At 36.7% G+C, this 25732-nt stretch overlaps 1 protein-coding gene across 2 annotated transcripts in view; it reads left to right on the top strand.

Annotated features, from left to right (window-relative positions):
- The window catches only part of LOC131692402 (receptor-type guanylate cyclase Gyc76C-like), a 158131-nt gene extending 136041 nt beyond the window's left edge, over nucleotides 1-22090 (top strand). For both annotated transcript variants that reach the window (XM_058979423.1, XM_058979421.1), the window contains 7 exons: nucleotides 95-291; nucleotides 433-726; nucleotides 3370-3702; nucleotides 16068-16233; nucleotides 16320-16629; nucleotides 16683-17076; nucleotides 17140-22090. In XM_058979423.1, the coding sequence (XP_058835406.1) occupies nucleotides 95-291; nucleotides 433-726; nucleotides 3370-3702; nucleotides 16068-16233; nucleotides 16320-16629; nucleotides 16683-17076; nucleotides 17140-18528 (3083 nt within the window). In that variant the 3' untranslated portion in view covers nucleotides 18529-22090. The remainder of the gene's footprint in view (nucleotides 1-94; nucleotides 292-432; nucleotides 727-3369; nucleotides 3703-16067; nucleotides 16234-16319; nucleotides 16630-16682; nucleotides 17077-17139) is intronic.
- Nucleotides 22091-25732: the final 3642 nt, after the last annotated feature.

The following is a 25732-nucleotide window of genomic DNA, read 5'->3' as shown; positions in this document are numbered from 1 at the left end:
AAGTAGCCATGATGAGGAACGGTGCACTTCCGAGTGGGTTTTGACATCCTAACGACCTAAAGGTTCCCTTCTTACGATTTGTCCCCCGCTATAGGTATCGCTGGTGCGATGATCCGAATCGACGAGTTTGGTGATTCCGAGGGAAATTTTTCGGTATTGGCTCTAAAGATGGACCTGTACACAGAAGGCAACTTCTCCTGCGACTATCAGATGAAACCAGTAGCACATTTCCAAATGCGACCGCTTCCACAGAACCACGATTCCAATCAAAAGCGAAACGATGAAATCCCAGTGAGTGAGTCGTCGTTATTTTAATTTGTTTTTATTTTTTATCACGTTGTGCAAATTAATTGACAGTAATCAGTTCCCAAAAGAAATACCTGAGCACAACACTAACTTTAATTAAGAATTTCACTTCTTTGCCATCGATAGGAGTTTAAACTGTCCAAGGCCGGTATCACGATCGACTGGGCTGGCTCGGAACGGCCGATGGATGAACCATCCTGTGGTTTTTTGAATGAGCACTGCATGAAGGATGAATCGCACATCACCTCAATGGTGATTGCGGGCGTTCTGGCGCTGATTTTGTTTTGTGCCGGTGTCATCACGATGAGCATCTATCGTAAGTGGAAGATAGAACTCGAAATTGAAGGTCTCCTGTGGAAAATTGACTCAAGCGAAATTAAAGGTTACTTCAACACGGAAATCGTATCGTCACCTAGCAAAGTAAGTTTCAGTTATCCACCGAATATAATATTGATCGTAGTTCGAGCAGCATACCCAATTACCCACTGATATTATATTTCCTAATGATGAAGAATGCATGGAAGATAGTTTACTTCAAAATGTTCTAATATCACACGGCGAAAAATATCTATCTTTGTCGTAATTCCAAAGTCCACACTATTTTACAAATCGAAATACACGAAAAGACGCGATGTAACCTTTCTTCTTTCAATTTTAGATGAAAGATGTACTTTCCATGTTCATGTGCAATAAAACTACATTTATCAACGTTTAAATCAAACGCCATTGTTGTAGTAAAATTACATGATTCACAAAATTCAACGTCATGTTAAATTAAAATCAAACCTAAAACTCAGACATTTTTTGTGCTTGTATATGCAGGGGTACACGTAAATTTACATGATTTTTTCCAGGTGTGTACATAATTCTACTCCACAAATGTTGATTAATTTCATGATTGCGCATGAAAAGTACATGCTTCATGCAAAATGAAGATGAAACATAATATCTCCTCTTTTCGCACTTTACGGTTCTTTGAATTGTGCCAACACAGAAAAAATATTTTGTAATTTTAAGTTTATTTTCATGCACATATTTGGAGCTTAAATATAAATATAAAAGTGGCAGGGTCATTAGAACAGGCTTAATATCGTACGGGCTTAATCTTTGTCTTCTGATAATGAGGGTCGAGCTTAGGCAGCATAACTACGAATCACCCGAGTTCACTAGCATGTGTCCTAATATAGATAGACGTGTCCATCTTTACCGTGACAACATTAACAGAAGACAAAGATAAAGCCCGTACGATATTAAGCCTGTTCTAATGACCCTGCCACTACTAGTTTTCCGATCTGTTTACTCCACATCCTTGCTCTGTAAAAAAGAAAATGTGGCTAACATAGTCGAAATAAAAAAGGAAAAAAAAAATATAAATATAAAATTAAGTTCCTCCACAAATCCACACGACTTATCGTGCTTCTTTCAACGAATTTTATTATAATTTTACAAGTGGATTGAAAATTACAGTTTCTTTAAACGGAAACCCAATGCACTTCAATCTATTTTTATTCGCATTTTGCTGTAAAATGAATAACATGTAATATTACACGAAAGTATAAAATTGTATGCTTTTTGATGCTCCATTTGAGTGCATTGATTTTAACGTAATTTTCAATCAAATTTTTGATTCAATCTTTGAATGTTTAAATTCGTATTGATTTACATGTCGTTTAAATTTCATTATTTTTTGGTGTGAAGTTTGGAATTACGTTATAGATAAAATTCATATTTTCTGGTGAGTAGGTTGAGGTATATAGCCGAGTCTGTATTATACTCAAGACTGTTTCTCGAAAAACTCGTAAATTTGTTATCATTACATACACCGCAAAAATATGAATCTTATTACTCACGCACACACTAAAAATAATGAAGTTTAAACGACATCTAAATCAATACGAATGTACACATACAAAGCTTGAATCAAAAATTTGATTGAAAATTAAGTTGAATTCGATGCGCTTAATGGGAGCATCAAAAAGTATGTGATTTTACGCTTTCGCTCTTGTGATATTACATGGCATTTCTTTTACAGCAAAATTGGATTAAAAATACATTAAAGTGCATTGATTTGCCGTTCAATGAAACGGTAATTTTCAATCAACGTGAAAAATTATAATAAGCATCATTGAAAAAATCACGACAAGTTGTGTGTGTGTGTTTGTGGTGGAACTTAATTTCACATCTATATTCATGCTCCAAATATGTGCATGAAAATAAATTTAAAATTGCAAAATATTTTTTTCTGTGTAATTCCAAACTGGATACAGTTTGTCAATAAAAAATCCTGTAAAAATAGTGATAATTTACCATGACAAATAAGAGCAATAAAAATGACATACTTTTAAGTTTGATCATGAATTTCGAAAATCGCTTAATTTTACTCCACATATGGCGCTTATTGTAAATGTTAGGAAGTGTAATTTTATGGCATTGCGCATGGTAAGACCATCTTTCATGTAAAATTATACGGAACACTTCTATGGCTCGTCGTTTCGTGAATTACGGTTTGTTGGAATGTTTCCAGGTTGGAATTGCGTCAAAGATAAAATTCACATCTTTTTGGCGTATAATTCACGAAACGGCGAAATGTAGCCGCACACATAGAAAAAATGAAAATTCCATTTGACGTAAACAACATTGTGACGTATTTTGCTGTCTACTAAACGAATTTTACATGTTTTGACATGTGAAATAAAATATTGTGCCTCTTTTGATGTAAAACTTGGATGGAGAATTGTGAACAAAACGTGTTTTTACGTGTTCTTAAATGTAAAGTCATGTGAATTGTGACAATCCTTTTATGTGCATCTGTGAGATGTAAATATGTTTAAGTGCACGTGTGCAAATAAATTTTACATGCAAGATTTACCAAGTTCAATGTCATGTAAAATCGAACGTAAAGCTATGTCATGTCAGGGTTAGGATACGTAAAATTACAGGATTTTTTCAGGTACGCGGACTCCGCAAACTTTTATTTCATTTATTCATGCTGTTATTTGAATCATGCGAAACTTTGATTTCACTTGCTATTAAAATTATCCATTTCTTCTTTCCAAATAATAGCTCAGCCTGGCCAGTGCCCAGTCCTTTGGGTCACGTTGTTCGAATCAAGTGTTCACGCCAACCGCCCGGTTCCGTGGTGTTGTAGTTCGCATCAAAGAGCTGAAATTTCCCCGACGGAAGGATATCTCGCGGGAGATTATGAAAGAAATGCGGCTGCTAAGGGATTTGCGGCACGATAACATTAACAGCTTCATCGGGGCTTGTGTGGAACCGATGCGAATTTTACTAGTCACTGATTATTGTGCCAAGGGTAGTCTGTACGACATAATCGAAAACGAGGATATCAAGCTAGATGATTTATTTATTGCATCATTAGTGCACGATTTAATTAAGGTAAGTACTTGTGGATCGGCATGTGCTATGTGTGAAAGTTTATTTCGTTAGCATTTCTCGTCTTTCTCTCGATTTTAGCTCGTTAGCATTGTTGTGCCAAGCAGGCATAGTTTGAACATATTTTTTATGAAGATTATAAATATTTTTGTTATCTTTTTTATTAACGACTAAGAGTGAGTCAATTTTTTTATATTTACATTTCTTATAAAAGAAATGTATAGAATTCGCTCAAGTTTTGAAAAAAAAATTCGGAGGGCCGAGCCTCTTATACCAATCTATTCAGATCGACAAATTGGGACAATGTGTGTGTGTCTGTGTCTGTATGTATGTACACTAATATTATGTGATTTTCTCAGCAATGGCTGAACCAATCTTAACGATCCTAGTTTCAAATGAAGGGTCCAACGTGACCATTAGAGTGGCTTGCGGTTCCATGGGATTTAAACTAGCCGGCACAGCACTTTTTGGGTTCCTTTTGTGGTCCCAAATATCTGTGCAAAATTTGGTAGCGGTCGGCTGCTTCCCGGGTTTGCGCATTGTTGAGGAGTGTACAAGCCAACCCCCTCTTCTTTGCATTTTCTGACTACGTCTGTGTTATTCATACTGAACATTTCATTCAAGGGTACCAAGTCTCTGCGATGAATATATTCTCATTTATTTTAGTTCTGAATGTCGATGTCGATGGGGCAATGGCAGTGTTGGAAGAAATAATGAATTTCTGCATTTGGATTGAACCATAAGTTTTAAAATCGTTATAACTATTTTTTGAAAACTCGTAGCTAGTTACCGTCTTCGACAAAGCTGTTAACCAAGGTTTGAACTATAGTTTTATAAAGCTGGTAATGGCAAAGTAATTGATTTCCTTATATAAAATCCCATACAAACTTTGAACGCAATGCGCAAACTCGGGAAGCAACCGACCGCTCCCAAATTTTGCACATGCATTTGGGACCACAAAACGAACTCAAAAAGTGCTGTGCTGAAAAATGTCATATGTCGAGCCACTCTAGTGACCATTAAATGCTATTATTTTTATTTTTGGATACGTTGTTTACTTTCTGAGGTATGGGAATTTTGTCAAAAAACGACATGTTGTAGTCATATAACTTTAGAACAAAGCAATTCAAAATATGCATACAATTAGAAAGCTTATAAAAATACTTTATGAGCAAGCTATAGGTTGTCAAAATCCGTTTACGAACGACGAAGATATTAAACATTTTATAGTTTCATTCCTCGTTTACCAATTTTCAATAACTAAATATAAAACCGTTACATAAAGATTATTGCTTTACTGGAGTTTTATGTCAAAATCTAAACAGATTTTAAATATCGGGGTATGATACATTAAAAGAATTGATTCTGGAAATGTTTTGTGAATTTACTTAACAAGGAATGAACTATTTCTTAAAAATTAATATGTAAGTTCAGTTCAGGAACAAAATAATGTGTAAATTCACTTCAAAGTATAAAAAAAATCCAGAGTTGATGTAGGGTAGACGAGCCCTTATTCATCTCATTAGTCAGGATATCACACTATTTCGTTGATAACTCGACTTAGAGTTAGTGGATTGCGCTTAAATAGGTATCATCATCTTTGCTTCGTTCCTAAGAAGCAGTACAGTTTAAAAATTTTTCCTGGGAAATGTAAAATACTCGCGTTTGAGCGAAGCGAAAAGTCGAGCTCAACGTACCCTTATTCATCCTACCATTTGAGCTAATGCGTTGAATAGAGATAGCAGATACTGCTCTAACTAATGTGTTCAAATGGGTGAGATGAATAGAGGTGCTAAGATGAATTAGGGAGCAGTTACCCTATTCCCCTTGGATTAAGCATTACGTTCAACCGTATGGTAGATTTTGGTTGACAATGCTGGCTTCTTCATTCGATTCTACGGAAGCGAGTAGGGACCGTTCATAAATTACGTAACGCACTTAGGGGGGGCGGTGTACAACAAATTGTGACATATGGGGGAGGGGGAGTAAGCTAGATCGTTACGTAACATGTTTTTACTGATGAAAAAAATTGTTTTCCCGGAATTTGTTACGTAGTAAGGGAGGGGAGTATAGAGAAATTTGTGACATTTTGTTACATAGGGGGAGAGGGGAGTCAATTTTGGGCAATTTTTGCGTTACGTAATTTATGAATGGTCCCGTAGCAGTAGTAGTGACTTTCGTTTTCCTGTGACAATACGAAAATTCAATCACGTTTTAATTTTAAATCAGCAAGTTAATTTTCATTCAATTTTTCATTAAGGGAGGGGTAAGGGTTTCAGCGTAGAAAAAAACACCTTTTTTGAGAATTTTGTTTAGAAATTTGTATGAAGCGAATTGATTGAAGGTTTTGTTCATTATACTGCATCATTTCAATAACATTTTGTAATTTTTCTATGCAAAAGTATCGCCAAGCGACTCGGTGACGAAGCTGGAAACTACCATTCACGACACCCGTCAAAAGCACTCAATCCGAAGAAAATCCCTTCCAATCCTTCTCGAATGAGGGCAATTGGCAGGTCTCTTGCTCGACTGGAATGACACTGACAGATAAATGGTAAACAAATGATAAAGATGGCAAGTCTTTATCCAGAGGGATTCAGCGTTGTTAGTCTTTATGTTAACATGTTTTAAAATACGGGGTGGTGAGGAATAATTAGTGAGAGGGGGAGGATGCGCCGGTAACCACCTAATTAATTTTGGTATACGGGGTTGATGAAGGGAATACAGGTGTTAGGTTGTCTAAGAGGTAGGAGTGAGAAAGTGGCGGGATGACTGTTTGAGGAAGGAGGGGGAGGGGTAGATGGGAGTCCAACACCGAACTGTATATTAGACGTTGGGACTAGGTTAGTGAAAATTGGTGCAGTCATCGCCGAAGTGACTTTAGTTCTGGAATATACCCGAAACCCGGACCATCCGGAATTATCGATAGTGAACAATATATTCCAAAAATCTGCCATCAGTGATTTAGGCCTGCGAATCGAAGTAATTTGATGTGCATGTCAATGGATTTTTAACTTGTATTACGATTGTACCGGTTTATATGAAAAATTTCTATATGACCGCAATAACCATCCTTTAACTCCGGGCTAAAAAGTTAGATCTGGATGAAATTCAATAGCAGTCAATGGAAGTATTATATTTTTCGTTTGAAATCGAGTTCGTAAAAATTTGTGTAGCATTTGCTGGGAAGTAGATGTAACATTAGCTCGGGAACTTGGCGAGTTTCCTCAACGGCATCATGATCCGTCATAGGTGGCCAATACTTTGATTGGTCATTAGTGATCGAGACCCACAAATCCGAGTAATGTTGAACCCATTTGAATATGCATTACATCATTCGGACGTCATAGGGTAACCAGTTTAAAAGGGAATTTGCTGTATTGCTGCATTCTTCAACCTGTAATGACGGAACCGGAGGTCCGATCAACTAAAAATCCAATAGCGTCTTATGGGAGCATTATACCGTTCATTTGAAACTAAGTTTGTGCAAATCGGTTGAACTGAATCGAATGTTATATGACACTTGACCTCCGAGCCTCTGTTGGAAAGTTGATTTTTGAAGTGATAAAACGCATAACGTTTCTTTATATGAGAAAGGCAAAAAATGCCCTTTAACATAGGCGGACAATCGAATCATTACTAATGTTTTGCGAATAAAATAGTTCATAGTTTTTCATCCAATGCATTATTAATGGAAAAACGCAATTCCCTTTAGGGGCTATATATATATATATATATATATATATATATATATATATATATATATATATATATATATATATATATATATATATATATATATATATATATATATATATATATATATATATATATATATATATATATATATATATATATATATATATATATATATATATATATATATATATATATATATATATATATATATATATATATATATATATATATATATATATATATATATATATATATATATATATATATATATATATATATATATATATATTGTGCTAGGCCAAGAATTTTTTTTCGTATATTTGAAGTACACATCCTCAATAGCGTTTATTCAAATCAGTGTTTCAAATAAACCACACATTTCACACCAAGGAGCCTGTTTCCAAAGGAGCGGTGGAAACCAATCATTGTTATGCACGTTTCTTTTGACTCTTAGGTTTTCACTCCTGGTTTTGGCTCCTCCTGTCCACTCCGGTTTGTGATTCTTGTTCTGTCGCCGCTTATAGACCTAATTTAATTTCAAACTTTGCTAACAGGTCTTCAAAATTTGTATGTATAATTTCTCAATTATACCAGCAGAAGGTACAGGGTGGGCCAGCTGGATGTATCCTTTTTGAACATTGAACAACTCCGCCATTTTTAGCCGTTTTCAAAAAACAAGCTATTTAGTACATTTTTTGCAATTTATTATACACCAGGTTTAGAATACAACGTCGATTAAATTACCACCCCCGTTTTATACACAAAAAGCAGCTCTTTTGCGGGCATTTTGCATGACATTGGACAGCATTTCGGGCTTAATCGCAGCAATTTCAGTTCGTATATCAACTTTGAGTTCGCCAAGGTACTTAGGTTTGCTACAATGCACTTTACTTTTCAAGTAATTCCACAGAAAAAAGTCTTGCACCGTTAAATCCGGAGTACGAGGAGGCCATTCCAAATCACCATTTATTGAGACAACGCGTCCTGGGAATTTGCCCTGCAAGAACTTGATTGCGGTGTGGCAAGATGTTGAACATAGAAGTTTTTCAGACCTTTTTCTGCATTTGTGGACAGACAAAGTGCGCCAAAATCCAACGGTGGCGTGCGTTGTTGATGGTCTCTCGCTCTTTGAAAAAATAAGGACCGATGATTGTTTTGGACCACACTCCGGCCCAAACAGTTACTTTCTGGTCGTGAAGTGGTGTTTGATGTATAACGTGTGGGTTCTGTGTCCCCCAAATTCGACAATTTTGTTTATTTATTCCGCCGGAAAGGGTGAAGTGAGCCTACCATATTTTTTACGATAAGCACGCACAGTTTTCACTATTGAACGATTGTTTTCAATGTAAAGCGCTACGATTTCAGTGCGTTCTTTTGGTGTAAAACGACTTATAGCTAAAATGGCACTAAATGATGTTTCCGACATGTGTTTATCTATCAAAATCAGCTGGAAAATGGCGGAGTTGTTCAATGTTGAAATAGGATACATCTAGATGGCGCACCCTGTATATATTGAAACAAGTCATTTGTTTTTAATTTAATTTTCTTTAACAAATATATTACTATAACAATAATAACGGGCAAACATATCTCAAATCCGGTGTAAAAATGTTTCTGCTGTAGTGATGAAATCCAAAAGTTCAAATGCATAGTGGAAGGTTGCAAAGCAGGTGTACTATTTATTACACTCAAAAAATAAATCACTTTAAATTCACGGGAATAATCACGTAAATGAACGGTTTTCAAATTTCAACATACATTACCTGATTCCTTTATATGTCATATGATAGCCCTGTACAAGCTATGCATTAGACACATAATCATTAAGTGATATGACGATTATCGTTTACATGAATTTCATATGTGAAAAAATTAAACGAGATGACTGAGAACGTGTTCACTCATGCAGATATACCCCAGTTGTTTGAAATGGCAAGTAAATACTCTTGCTACATAATTGCACTCCATTTGAAATATTGTCAAACTTTTATATTAATTCTAGAGAAATTACAAAAAGTGCATTTTATCGGCGAAACCATCGTGTCGTATCAGATAGTTCTGGATTGCTGCGGAGGAAGCTTACACTGTCGACTGACGATCGCCTACCTACGTGGTATGTTGTTTTTGACCTTAATTACTGCATTTGATAACAATGGTATTTATGCTTCTAGCCAAATAATCCGTTCCTGGCCAAGCACGTGCCCGTTCCCCAGAAAATAAGTTAATTGCAGCAGTGCGATGAGAATACGTGAGGACGAAAGTATGCTGCCTCCTTTTCCGTTACCCTGTGCATGATAGAAGTGATGGACATCATCAACTATAGCTATTACAGAAATGTTTACCTGGTTTACACTTCATAGTAAACTTATGGGACGATTAAAGAATTGATATTTGGGAGAAACGTCACACAACGTTACTAAGCAGTGATTCAGTACTGGGTGATTATGTCCTCGTTAACACTACTGTTCCTTTTTAGTTATCTCTACTTGGAATGAGTAGAGTATACAGTTCTTTTCCATAATTTCGACAATTTTGCATATAACTCTTTTTATCAATTCGTTTCAAATATCTGTCGACCCATCCATTATCATGGAGCATTGGAGTAGCCAGATAATATCATTTCGTCATCAATGCTCACATTTGCTTCATGACTAGTGTATTTGAGAATCGAGTAACTTCACAAATTCGCATACAAATAATGGATTCTTGTATTTAGTTGTAGCACATAATTGTTATTTTATAAAAATACTTCAATAAAGCCAATTTCTCTATGTTTATTAGATGCTGCTTTGTTTGTAATAAAAATAATTGAAAATCCCTAAATTAAAATAATACACATGAAAATATATACGGTTTCCTGTAATTGTTACGTTTGACTCCATATTATCGTTACGTCTTGTTTCATGTAGTTGATACGTTTGGTGTCATGTAGTTGTTATGTTTGGATTCGCATTACTCTTACGTGAATTTCTATTGCAAATTATATAAAAAACACTTAACTTTCACATGACGAATCACATATTGAAACAGACACTATTATATCGGTCGGCCCGATAGAGTTTACGTGAAAAGTGCGGTGGATGAGAACCACATATGTTATCACGTAAAAGTAATATGATTTATTTTTTGAGTGTACTGCAATGGCCTGAGCCTAGCCTAGTACGCTTACAATTGAATGCTGACCTTCGAGGTCTATCGAAAAGAAGCTTTCGCCGTGAACTGTACCAAGGATCTGTTTTGCTTTTGTGCTTGATGAAATGAAAATTGAAAATTTAAATTGAGCTCGGGCTTTTAAACTGTATGCTGCAATTATAATCTAGTAACCTGTTTTCACTCCTTGGCGGTTTTCACTCCTCAGGAGCCAAAAAACCATGAGTGATGAAATCATGGATTTTAATGATTTATCAAACTAAGGTTTTTTCAACGCATGCTGATTGGAGTGATTTTTGAAACACTGATTCAAATTTTCATGGCGATCTGAGAACCAGAACGGAAATTGCAGCCCTTAATAGCACGCTACGATTATTTCGATATCGACTTTTTTTAAAAGTGGCCTCGCAGTAAGCAACATATTTCGGATACAGTGAGACTCACAATAGCTAGTGATTGAACATAGGATTTTAATTTGCATCATTATTACTAATCGTAATGGTAAAAAAACTAGAAAGCTCTCAATACCTGATTTTTAGGGAAAATCGTCAGCATTACTAAGTGTACTGAAAACTTTAACTGCGTTTTTCACGAATCCACATTTTTTTCCGTAGAAGGAAATATAACTCGAACAAATGTTTTTCTATCGTTCTGAAATTTTCAAAGTGTATTCAAAATTGCTTTTTCTAGTGACGTACGCAGCATTTTTTTTTAAATAAGAATGTTGTGTCAATTTTTATGACATCTTCAGCATTTTTTGAAGTGTACAATTTCGCGAAAAATCAAAATATCTACAAATTCCTACGCACGACGCTTTCTATCGTTCTAAGGAATCGAAAAAAAACTTGTTTTTGGCTTTTGGTCAATGATTACGAAAGATAGATTTCCGGCCTTTATCCTTTCCAAAAGATCTCGCCTGTGGGAAAATACTGTCCAAGCGCCATCTTGTGTTGAAAATATTTGACAATTTTATTCTTTGTACATCAGAACTTGTATTATAAATCATATTTCACGGGATCTCATCTTTACATTGCGTCAAGTAAAATTTCCAAAGAATGTCTATTTTTTGGGCCCTTAATAAAATTATAGAAAATCTTGGTTAGAGAAAATAATGAAAATTTCTAATTTTTGTAGATCCGCTACATATATAAACCCTTCAGGGTGTGAACTACAGCCATCTTTGTTGTTTCATTAATTTCAATCAGACACTTTTCCCACCATTGCAGTATAGTAACGAAACAGTCCTTGACTCCGCCATTTTTAAAGAAAATTTTTATTTAAGCTTTTCAAATGTGTTTACAAATATACATACATTTTCAAATAGCTAGAATATTACCTTCCTTTTCCAAAAATCACGAAAAGCAGTTTGTACCTATTAATTTGAGACACTTTTTAACATAAACTGCCCAAACGAACGAACGAATGAGAGAAGGTTTCGCAATATATTCAAACAAACCGTTAAATTAATCTTTAAACAACAAATTAAAAGTGTAATGTAGTTCGAAGCAACAAAAAAATGATATCTTCAAAAATAATCCTCAAGTAGACAGTATTCGGACAACCTGGTATATTAAAACGGATTATTACTAGAGTAGAGTGGGGTCAAGTAGATCAGTTTTCTTTGGCGAGCTCGTGCGATGTTATTTTTGCACTGATTTTGACAAACAAGCACTCTTTGGAAAGGTTATGAATCTGGCATCGTTTTGGCAATAATGGTTTCATGCTTGGTTAAATAATTTTCAAGCTAAATCCAATAAGATGAAGGTACTTTTTTCGAGAGGTCACTATATTCGAGGTTACATTAAAAAATGTATGTAGACTCCTAGAAAATCACCGGTTCAACTTTTATTTGAGTATTATTACTGCTGATTATTTAAAATTTAAATTGACGTCATTCAGGTAAGAAAATGAGCAGTGGCATATGATGTGCAAAATCACGAAACAGCGAAAGAAAATGTTTAAAAAGCACATGTTGTTTCGGCAACTGCGTCTAGCTTTGTACTTGCGAATGACTTCTTCGGTGTCCTCGTCGTCGCCTAAGTGTAGAATTGAAGTTGTTCATTCCGGCTCACGTGGTTGATTAGCTGTTAGATGATCAGTAGTGACCTATAATGCCCCCAAACGGCTGACCTATCGTACCCACAAGCATATGTTTTATGTTGATGTCCGTATTTTTTCCAAAACAAAAATATCGAAAAACCAACACAGACCTCTAACTAATTTTTACCTAAGAAAAAACTCACTTGACATTTTTACTTTGATTAAATGTACTGTACAGAGGACGAAAGACAATGCATTTTCACAGAACATAACACGAAAACACAAATGACGCTGGAACTAATACAGATGATCCACAGTAACAGCCGAAATGATATTCGTTAATGATGTTCTTTACCGTGTGCACGTATATGGCACCCCTGTCCCATTTGTATTGAACTGACATAAGTCAACATCTCAGCGGGCACACAAATTATGGGCCCCACTGACAGTTCAAATTGTTCTGCTTGTTTTGCTCGAAGCTCGATTTTCACTAGCTAGATACCGCACGGCATGACTCAATTTTTAGACATTTGTTAAAAGGCGAAAATATTGGATAGCTAATTGAAGAAATAGGGTGATGAGCCTATTTTGGCACCATTAGGGAGAGGGTCGCACTATTTTTTGAACAACTTTAAAATATTATATTAATATTAATAATATATTAAATATTATCTATAACCTTTCTCAGAATAAAGTATCAGTGTACTGTTTCTTAAACATCTATATAATGCTTATTTACCAGAATTGCCTCAATTTTCAGCATAAATGAAAATAAATGTTCCATTCTGTGCATCTATTCCCACCTCAACGATCCAATTATCGCCTCATGGGTGTGCCAATTTCCACCTCATCGAAAAACAATCTAGTTGAAACGCAATGCCTCATATTCCATTTGCGTCGATTCTAACTAGGTATCCAGATCATGGACGCCAACGTGTGATTTGTAAAACGAATCATTCTGCTTTTTTCAGCCGATCAAAACAAACGTAAACATCACGCACATCAATGAAACTCATCAGCTGTTAGTAGAAGAGCGCCCAGAATTGCGCACGCAGAAAAAACCATTCGAAGGTTAGCAACTGGAATGACAAGTTTCACAACACACATTGCTTTCTCCCGATCCGAATTGTATGTGCAGATGAAAATAAAATATCTGCAATCAACAATTAGTTGAATAACTAGAAGTGATTGATTACTTATACCTGAAATTGCATTACATTATATTTACAAGTTCATGCTTTGGTTTGGCCGCACTGGTGATTCTTTTCTGTATGATGGATACAAAAAGTTGGTTTTGATTGTGGTAGTGTATCAGCAAAACATGCCAATAATAGGAACCCCAGAATTTAGTTTTATCCTATTCTAACACTAGGCCTATTCTAGTGTTTGACGAGTGATTTTAAAGTGAAATTATCGTAAAAAGATTCTCCAGCTAAAATAAAGGTATGTATCAGTGCAATGTTTAGTATATTTGTGCTGGAATAACGAGATATGAGTCGGTAAATGCTGGCTCGTAAGTGTTTATTTTGCTAAGCGCCGTTGCATCCAGTTTAAAGAATATAACTTGAGCTTATTTTTTCTCACCTGTTTTAGCCAAATCGATAGTGTCATTATCTCATATGCTTGGTTCGAAACCAAGGGGTACGAAATAGGGTCACAATAGGCTCTACTGCCATAATAGGCACATCACCCTATATTGTTTTGGACATGTCGGTGAATAACAAAAGCTTTACACCACGCTGCACCAACAAATTAAACGAAATCGACTATCACAAAAGTGTGTCGAATGAAATCGATTCTGTTTGTTATGGATCGAGCCTAACGCGACGTTTTAGATGTTGGCATAGAAATCATGGCCGTGTACCTAATTCACACAAGATGAGCAAACTGTACAATAACATAGCAAAGATACCTATACCATTGTACCCCTATACCTATTTGACCCCCTTCTACTCTACATATGTTGAACAATAAATAACATGCTATAACTTTTACAGCATACAAGATAGACACTTGGTGTCTTTAGGAATAATTGCTCGCACAAGAAAGGAACATTAACGATCGCCGATTTGAAACGATCTGACCCAACATGGTTCAACGTAAAGTCCAGCTTCATTCCCGAGGACAACAGTAACGATACGCTGTCAACTTTCTGCTCCGACCTAAGTCGGCATGTAGCGAATGATAAAAACAGTTACCTTACCTTGTGCGCATTTTCTAAAGCACAAAGGAAACCTTGCGGTGGTGATCTATCAACAGTAAACATGGGGCACCGGCGAAATATGGTGATCGTTGATTTGAGATTTCTTCGTATTAGAATTAGTACATTTTTGATATGGAGTAGTTAGTGATGATGAAATTGTGGCTTATGTTTACGGAAGCCACCTATATTCAATTCCACCATTTCGACAACAATGTACTGGTAATTTTCGACAAAATGGCCTGGACGCAAAAAATATATTTTGAAAAACAATCAAAAACATGTTACAGCGCTCGTATCGAAATCCCCATCAGCATGAAGGGAAAATTTAGGTATGGCTGTATGATTTGAACGCGCTTACTTGCAATGTTGCCATTGAAAAATTGGTTTTGGAAAATTGAAATTTGTTACGGGAGGATACACGAAGAAATTACTTTCTGGGTGCCTCGATGGTGGTTTCGTTGTGTAAATTCGGTTGAACCGATCCCCCCACTTCCTACGTGACCTATGAAAGCAAAACAATGCGTTATGACAGCACCATTAAACAGACAACTCTTAAAACAAATAAAGTATAAATTTATACCTGCCAGCTTTGTGATTAGATGGCATCTTAAGATTGCTATGCTCATAAACCACTGAAAAAAATCGTCTAGTCAAATCGAACAATTTGTGGCTGCTGTGAATAGGTCATAAGGACAATTATAAAAATTTTATCCAACATCTACAAGGTTGCAATTGAGACCCATGTGTGTAGGAAGCAAGGAATAACATTTGATTGCGAGTATCAAGACAGAAGTAACGATGAAGACATGAACGTTTACGACAGGAAAACATACATGACGCCCAATTTGGAGTTGGCGATGAAACGAATATTTCCCCACTGCGAAAAATGATTTGCATGCGCAATGGTAAATCGCGACCGCCATTCGTTTTATTATTTTATGTGTTTTAAATTACTATATTCAGCTTTTGGGTAGTAAAATTTTATTGTTACATGAAGTTTTATTCTAAATCGACTGGAAGACTCCTGCGTCGAACAATAAAAAACAATAACCATAGTATCTATTGTTTTATGGTGTCCGTAGAGTAAATACTTTTGTAAATTTATTTTCAAGAGTTTAGTTTAAAATATAGTACCAAGATTAGGTCTTACACGTTACTTAAATGCATTATGTTGAATTTAAGAGAACTAAGATTCAATCTTAATTGTGTATTCCTTGGAAATAAATTTTTATTTTACGTTCTGTAGAATGACAGTAAACCAGAATATTTTTTTCAGGCAATGATATATATTCATAGTTCAGCTTTAAACTGTCACGGTAATCTGAAGTCATCGAATTGTGTTGTCACATCACGCTGGATGCTTCAAGTAACAGATTTCGGTCTGCATGACTTACGACATTGTGCCGAAAATGAGTCAATTGGCGAACACCAGCACTATAGAAGTAATTAATTTTTTAAAACTGATTTTCAAGAATATCCTAGTAATTCTGATTTCAAATTTCACCATTTTTATAATTTCATCGAATAGACTTATTCTGGAAATCACCGGAACTGTTGCGGCAGCCACACATTTACGGTAGTCAGAAAGGGGATGTGTACGCTTTCGCCATCATATTGTTTGAGATTATCGGACGGCACGGCCCATTCGGCTACAGCGATCTGGAGCCGATTCGGATTGTGGAATTGGTAAGGGCATACCCGGAACCAGGGCAGGAGCCATTTCGCCCGGACATTGAAAGCATAATCGAAAACGAAATCGTTCCGGACTATGTAATCAACTGTGTTCGGGACTGTTGGGATGAAAATCCGGAACAACGGCCAGATTTTCCCACCATCAGGTACGATAAAACATGTAAAAAACTGACAATTAATTGTTCTATTGCCCTTACAGAAACAGGTTAAAACGTATGCGAGGGGGTAAGTCAAAGAACATCATGGACCAAATGATGGAGATGATGGAAAAGTATGCTAATAATTTGGAGGAGATCGTTCAGGATCGAACGCGGTTGCTTTGTGAGGAGAAGCGTAAGACGGAGGATTTACTCCACCGAATGTTACCTCAACCGGTGGCTGAGAAGTTGACGATGGGTTTGGGCGTAGAACCAGTATCATACGATTCGGTGACAATTTATTTCAGTGATATCGTTGGTTTTACAGCGATGTCAGCTGAAAGCACACCGCTACAAGTGGTCAATTTTCTCAATGATCTTTACACGGTGTTCGATAGGATCATCAAGGGGTATGACGTGTACAAGGTGGAGACAATTGGTGATGCATATATGGTGGTAAGTGCAACATTCGGTGTAATTAAAAAAAAGCTTTCCTGATTCAACTATATATTCGAGTAGGTATCCGGCCTGCCCATCACCAACGACAATCGCCACGTTGGGGAAATTGCATCGATGGCATTGGAGTTATTACTAGCTGTCAGAACACATCGAATATCGCATCGTCCAAATGAAACACTTAAGCTACGAATCGGCATACATACTGGTCCAGTGGTGGCCGGTGTCGTGGGACTTACAATGCCTCGGTATTGTCTATTCGGCGATACGGTAAATACGGCCTCTCGAATGGAATCTAATGGAGAGGCATTGAAGATTCACATATCACCACAGTGCAAGGCCGCACTAGATCGATTGGGAGGCTATGTTACAGTCGAACGAGGCAAGATCTCAATGAAAGGAAAAGGTGAAGTAATGACTTATTGGTTGGAATCGGCTACCGAGAACGCTATCCAGAAGCAACCAGTTGACGTACGAGATCTACCTCCCCCTCTGTTTTGTAGGCCGAGGCGATCGCCTAAACTAACTTATGACTCTCGGCATCCCAGCATCACCGGTTTTGCCAACTTCGTCGCTGGTAGCCGAAGGCAATCCAGTGCACACAAAGATCTCGAAAGCAATTACAGTCTGCAAGGTTCGATGTTCGGACCATCGGTGAGGAACTCACCACGTATGAATCAACGGAGATTAGAACATATTCCACGGTATATCAATGATGACTCCCAAAGTACTTTAGAACAGCGAAATGCAATAGATAGAACCGAATCTAGTGATAGTCTAGTGAAAAAAGTCATATTCAACAATAGTAGTAAGAAATTTAGAGACAAACTCCGTTCGATTGCATCAACAGATGATTACAGCAAGATCTGCTCCTCTGGGCCATTTTTGCGAGAGAGCCGCTCATTGGATCCATTCCCGAGTGACGTGCGCAAGCGATTGGAAAGTATTAAAATGGACAAAAAACCTCGCATGGCATCGAAAGGATCCACCTCGCTGGAGGCTGGTGTCTCTACCATCAGTAATGAGGATATTGACACTGAGCTGGCGGGGAAGATGATTATCTCGACAGTGCTCGAAGACACCGGCCCGGGTGATGAGTACAAATACCTGAACAATAATTGCAACGGTTCAATTGGTAACAACGAAGAATCGCATTGTCCATTGTTGATGCGCCAAACATCGCTGGTGACGCCTGGCCAAGAGGACAGTTTGAGTACGCACAAACGATGGTACTCGTTGGAGAATGTAGTCGTTCCAGATGATGACAATTGCAGCAAGAAGTCATTGACGCGAAGTTCAATCAAATCCTGGTTAGTGGGTTTCATCCATGGGAACGGATTCAAGACGAGTGATTCTAGTTTACGTAAGGTAGGGGTACTTCCGGTAGGAGTGACCGGTGTTACGGGTTTCGGCGAGCTACAGTCCACGCCCGAAAAGGAAAGTATGGTTTGATATAGTATCGTACGACGGGTCGTTTGTAGGTAATTGCGTATGTATGTGTGTAACAATATATTGTAAAAAGAAGGAGATTTTAACGTGTATTCGACGAGACTGAACAGATGGCTTGGTGATGATACTACGAGAGTGGCTGTCGATTATTGGATTTATATAGAGGCCTAGTTGTTATGTAGAATCGGCAGAATTTTATTCATCAGTAAATAAGCTTATACGAGTATAGTCTGAACTGGGCTATGAAACGAGGGAAAAGACAAAAAGAGGATTTTTTGGCAATTTAAGCCTTGGAATTCTATTACAACATGTCCACTGCATAATACAGGTATACCTTCGCTTCGTTTAGTGTACGTACTATCGAAATGTACGTACTGTCGAATGAGAAAAATAATTTTCAAAATATTACTTATGTTTAATATTGAATGAAACTTTAAAAAAATTATTAGTGAAAGTTATGGTTTCCATAAACCAAATCCATACAGCAATTTCTTGATCACGTATAGTTCCTTGGCTTTCTTCTTCGTAAGATCATAGAATATCTCCGAAATTTGAAAAAAAAAAACGAAAGCATTGAGACATCGCTGAATATTATACCTCCATGATATTCGCATAATTTTTTTGATTTTGGTAGCATTGCCATGAGCATTTCCCCAAATTTATTAGGTTTTTGTAGGAGTTTGGGAGTTATCCTGAATTTATAAAATCCTGAAATTTATAAAAAATTACAGAAGATATTCTTGAATCTGGGACGTTCCTGAATTTTTCTATGAAGTCATCAATCTAAAAAGCAGAAGGAGTGATTTTTGTATATTTTATTGCGGTCTTATACATGGTGCCATGGATCACTTCCTAGCTGAAGCTACTGTTTTGTGGGCACGATGGCGATAACAATTCTTTTCAGATACAGGATCACAGATTATTTTTTTGCTCCACATAGTTTTTGATTGTTTACTCCTCATACTTTTTTTCGATTGTAGAGGTTTTAACCTTAAGGTCATTCGCCTCTTCGGGTTAGAAAAAACTCTTATGAAAAATTTCTAACCCTATGTGCGGAGCCGGGATTCAAATCCAGGTACGCTGCGTACAAGGCAATCGATTTACCAACTACGCTACGCCCACCCCCTATTCCTCATACTTTTTAATGAACCTCGAAATCGGAAAAAACCTCGAAAATATTTGCGTAGACAATATGATTTTAAATAAAAATTATGAAGGCATTTGAGCTAAAAGTCATATAAACAAAAATTTTGGACTATGCGAAATAGGTCTTACTAGGCTATAAACTATTCTTTGAACCATACCAATATAATGCATATTTTTTTAATCACGCACACAAGATCCACAAAGTAGGTATTGAGAAAAAAACTCTCACTTAGCTGTGTTTGTCCAGCTATGTGATTAGTATGAGCCTACATTAAAACCGCTAATCGTGCGAATTTCGCCCATTTCATTCACAACATTCAGCTTCTAGAATGACTCAGCACTCAAATTTTATGTACATAATGTTTGAAGATCGATTATCAAAAATCGTTTTATCATCACTCTAGATAATTAGTATGACCTCAAAATTGTCCAAAGTCTTGTTTGATGTTCGAATTTTTTCGATATCAGACAGATTTCCTTGAAATTAGTAAGAGTTCTTTGAAGCTTGTGGGGCATGCCGTACCTAAAGCTTGCAGAGCTTTTTCGATATTCGTCAGACTTTCTTAATTTTGTAAGTTTTTCTAGAAATACTTTGTTGAAGTAAAAGGCGAGTTTCATGAAATAGATTTGAGGCTCGTATTCATTTTTTGAAGTTAGTTTACATAGAAAATCTCAGAAGTTTTAAATGTTTCCTAAATCCCACACGACTTTCTAAAAGTTCAAAATTTGACGACAAATTATAACTGGCAAGAGTGTCGTACAAATTGTCAGAAGTTCTAAGAATTTCCTTGTAAGTTAGCCATCTCCCGAAATTTAAAGAACTTTCTCATAGCTTACAAGACATCCTCAAACCTTGTAGATTTTGTTTATACTCTATACATTTCTACAATGAATTTATGGTTTCTTTAAAGCTTTAAATACCTTTCTGAACTCTTCAGAACTACTCTGAGTAGCACAAAACTTCTCTAAAGTAGGCAGAAGTTCCCTAGAAACTCATAGAATTTTCATTAAATTTCTCCCATTTCTCTGAAAACTTCTTTCAAAATCAAACGAAACAAATTGTTGAAGTGTAGGTATCTAAGAAAAATGTACGTACTCTCAGGGAGCGTACTATAGAGGTATAGTTTGCGGTGGGCCTTGGGGTGACATTGAGTTCTTGTCAGCCAGTCTCACGAACACCAATGCAGCTTACTGGTTGAAAACAATCCCATTTGCTTTTGCCGTCTTTGTTTATTATTTTCCACCAGTTAGTGAAGTAGTATTTGTGTCATGTGACGTGTACGTACATGAGCCGTAGAAAAGTCTATTGCGCATCTCGAAACGAAAGGTTTATTTTATGCAAGCTTGTATGAAAAAGTCGATTCGAAATGGTTCCATAACGTCGCCCCTGGATTTAACTATTCATTTATTCCAAGAGTGACTTTCCGATGTTTTTGTTTATTGAGCTAAGGGGATATATACAAAGTTAATGTCCAAAACATCGAAAAATTTTGCATTGTTTATTCTGAAAGTACATATCTTCTAAAATATCTGTCTCCGAATGTCACCTTAATCGGAGCACTAGATTAAAAATTACTGTCGTTCGCAGTGCGCTGGTTTCATCCATTAGCAGCTGGCATCCAAAATTTTAAACGCGATTATCTCGGACTGGAGTTTTTTGAAAAGTGCCGCTACGGTAAACGTGATATATAAAAAAAAATTCAATCGACTTGAAGTTCTTTTGTAAACCTACTGCTAGAACTTTGCGTCGAACAATGTTGAAACAGTAATAGCCACAATTTCAATTGTTATATGATAGGGTAAATGCTGTTGTAAATTACCTATGATAGGGTAAATGCTATTGCATGCTTTTGAAGCATACTGTAAATTCAAACATTAAAAAAGAAATTTTAGTGGAGAAAGCTGTAAAAATCTGTATCGTGTATAAAAAATTTGTATTAAATCTTTATTCTGCATCAGATCTGTATCTGTTCTAAAAACTATATAAAACAGACAAATCTGCATCAATGGCATCTCTGCTTGAATCGCAAACTTGTCGTTTTCACATTTTTCTTTGTGCGTGTTATGTTCAAATAGTTTTCGCGCTGCTCCATTTTTCGTTGGCGTATTTTGCTCTTTGCGAACATTAGGTTTGTTCCAGTACCAGGAGAAACTGGAATTACAAAGGAGAAAATCGTTCCTATATTCTCTTTTTCCTTCGAGTAAAAAGATGCAATTTTTTTCTCCAGTTTGCTCCGGAGCAACTTCCGTGTACTGGGATAAATCTATTATGTGCCAACATAATAAGCCTGGTTCGAGCCCGACCCGAGATTCAGACTTTGTACCGGAGCAACTTCCATGTACTGGGTTAAACCTGTTATGTGCGGACTTAATAAGCCTGACCCGAATTCGACTCGAGATTAAGATTTTTTATTAAAAATCCGACGCACACACAAACTGGATATTCTCATTTATCGAAAGTTGTTCATAATTCCTTTTATACCCTAATAGAACCGGGTTATTCGTCAACAGCGTGAGTCATCTTGAAATACGCATGCTTAAGTTCAAGTTTGCATGTAAAATAATTCAAAAATTAAAAACGTAGTGTATTATCCATGCCAACGAATCGCCAGTCTCGTCTATTCAAATATGTGTGAACCCAAATCGGTGTTATTTCCTACAAACTGTTGGTTTTATTGCAGAATGAATATAAAAACCAGAAGCACCACTTTCAAAATTTGCCGTTAATTTTCATTTTTCTATCTTCTGGGCAAATATGATATTGTTCACCTGTTAAAAACAGTACTAAAGTCGATCTACCTACAATTCCACATTCTAGTTATATTCTCCTTTGTGCCACTACGAAGAAACTCGCCCAGGGCGATAAATAGCAGTTCTACTAGCTCCAAGCCTCACAAACAAACAGTAGGATCTTGTGGAAAACAAGTGCCATGTTAAAACATAACAGAAACAGCAATCAAAGAGTCAGGAACGCATTCGACGCACACTGGTCGATTACAAAGAATTTTCTTTTGCCCTAGGCTGATATGTAATCAAGGCGCAAGAACAAATAGTAAACTGTTATCAGGACTTGCTACTCGTTTGCAACAATTTTTAAATAGTTTTAATCAATTATAGGCTGTGAAGTAGGATATACATAATGCTAGTGTTAGGTTTTATGACATCACGATATACCGTGTTGGAAAGTTTCATCAAGTGTTTCGTGTCATCGAAATTGAAGTTCGATATAACAAACTCATTTTATTTTCCGTTACGTACCCGTTTCAAATTTGTCAGAATCGAATTGAGGTTACAAATGAAACGGTTTACATTAATCCAAACAATAACGGGTGGCAACTAAATGTCTTCGCTGAAATATCATGATAATAGATTCAACAGTTATACAATTTCGTATTCGCACGTGACTCACTAGCAAAAACTATTTCACTAAAAATCTATTCGTAGAATTCTTTCTTTGTAATGTGTAAAAGTGTGTCTCACATTCAAAATTATTCAAAATTTCAGTTGCAATCCGTTAGACTGTTAATCGAGAAGGGTTTCATTTCCACAAGATTTCATGAATTTTATCAAAAAGATCTGGTTGCTTTAAAACATTATTCTATATGAAAATTAAACTATAAACTAATAGGGAACTGATTACTTTTGTAGTGAAAATATATTACTGTACAGCAAACAAAGTGTGTTAATAGTCTCTGTGTACGTTCTCAAAAGGGATCAATATGATCTATTTAATAAATTTGCCAACAAAAATGGGCGTTGTTTATATGTACGTGTATGTACTTCAATTCTAGAGACACTGTGATCATAATTGAACATAGAGTGAATACAATACAAAGAAACAGCTGCGACCGACATAAAATCTAACTTTCGATTATAGCAAAATTCATAGTTACCATTTGAGACATTCTTTGCGTTAGAGTAGCAACCATTCTGGATACGAACACTAAAATATGCTACGAACCGGATTTCATAATTTCACCTGCGTGATATGACTGCCCAGGAAATTATACAGTTTGTTTCCACATAATACAAGCATATCAGTGCTGATAAAATCTGTCTGTTTTGGCGACAAAAATTGGTGATAATGAGTAAAAAGCTATCACTTATTTGCATTAGTCTTTTGGAGGTTATTATTAATCTGAATCAAGTGCAGACATTTTCGATTTGAAGCTAGCTGGTTATCATATATGTACGTTGGATTAAGTAGAAACTACATTGTAAGAAATGTATATTTATTACCTGAAACAAAATAAAGATTTGAAATACTGACAAAAATGTTCATCATTCCAAAATATTACAGATTCTATAGTTAAAATGCGATGTGTGCTGCAAACATCCGGAAAATCATTATTACATTTGTCCTTGAAATACTGCCAAATGAACTTGTCGTGATGACACGCGACATTCATTAACATCGGGGTCGAACAATTGGGATGTATGGTACAGGCAGAAGAGAGCACTTCTGAGAATGTCAAGAAAAACAAAAGGGGCAGTTAAATCTGTATATTAATGGTTTTTAGGAAAGAGTATGCAAGGGACATACAGAGAACATCGCGGCTAGCTATAACATCTTGAACCGGGACGTTGGGTGGTCTCCCTCGGGCCTGAAGGGTGTCCATGAGCCGAGAACTGGTGGAACTGTACTCGGTGCACGCCCAGACAATGTGCTCGATGTCGTGGTAGCCGTCGCTACAAGCGCAGATACCACTATCCACGCGCCCAATACGCCGGAGATGTGCATCCAGCGTGTAATGGTTTGCCATGAGTCGTGACATCACACGAATGAAGTCACGGCCCATATCCATCCCCTTGAACCAAGGTTCCGTCGATACCTTTGGGACTATCGAATGTAGCCACCCTCCTAGCTCACCATTACTCCACGAAGCTTGCCAACTTTCGAGGATTCTCTGATGAGTAAGACTGAAAAATTCGTTGAAGCAACTTAGTCTTTCATAAACATCACCTTCTAGGGAACTCACCTTAGCTAAGGTGTCCACCTTCTCATTGCCCGGAATGGAGCAATAAAAAGGGACCCACACCAAGGTAATCTGAAAAGATTTGTCAAATAAAGCACTCAGTAGCTCCCGTATTTTCCCAAAAAATACGAGAAGTGCTTTCCATGTTTCATCGAACGAATAGCTTCAATAGAACTGAGGCTATCCGAAACGATAAAATAATGGTCTGCGGGTATTGTGCCAATGACTCCAAGGGTATACCACAGATAACAGACGTTTAGGCTAGAACAAAATTTCTTTAAAAACCTGTGTAAACTTTCAAACTGATAAACGTTGGAAATCCGTGTTTCACTATTAGGTCTGTTCCAGTACCAGGAGAAACTGGAAGTACTCCGGAGAAAATCGTTCCTGTACTCTCTTCTTCTCTTTTTTCTTCTTCTGGTAGCAAACCGGAGTAAAAAGGAGCAAAGATTTTTTGCTCCTGTTTACTCCGGAGTGACTTCCGTGTACTGGAACAAACCTATTGCCGTCTGCGCAACTGTTTGCTACACGTGTTTGACAGCTGGATTCTTACTGTATTGTATCGATCACTGCGCCATCTACAAACGTTTACCAAACGTGTTTCAGACGTCTGATTTATTCAGAATTTCAGTAGCGGGTATTTACACACGATTCAAATCGAGCCTAAACGTCTGTTATCTGTGGGTATACTGAATAGCAGCTAGTTCTGCGGCGTAAACATGAAGCATAGTCACTGAGTTTGTAGGAGGCGGTGAACTCTTGATTGAAAATACCAAAGCCAGTGGACCTTTCGAGGCTTGATCCGTCAGTATAAAACATCTTAGAACAGTCGATTTCTCGGAATTTATTATAAAAAAATATTTGGAACCACCACCACCTATGTGGTCCAGAATTCCACAAATCTCGTCTTTCATGGATGTGTCGAAGAAAACAGTAGATGCATGATGTGTCGAAGAAAATAGTTAACTTCGAGACTCATCGTTTGGGTCGACTGCATGCACCTAAAGGCGACACGCAAACAACGATACTGGATTCTTGCGAGTTTGATGAAATGTATGTTCGCAAGGGAGCGAAAACAGAAGCAT

The sequence above is a fragment of the Topomyia yanbarensis genome, chromosome 3 (assembly GCF_030247195.1).
Source record: "Topomyia yanbarensis strain Yona2022 chromosome 3, ASM3024719v1, whole genome shotgun sequence".
Taxonomy (NCBI): Eukaryota; Metazoa; Arthropoda; class Insecta; order Diptera; family Culicidae; genus Topomyia; species Topomyia yanbarensis.
Note: the sequence above shows the minus strand (reverse complement) of the source record. Positions and strands in the feature narration are given on the sequence as shown.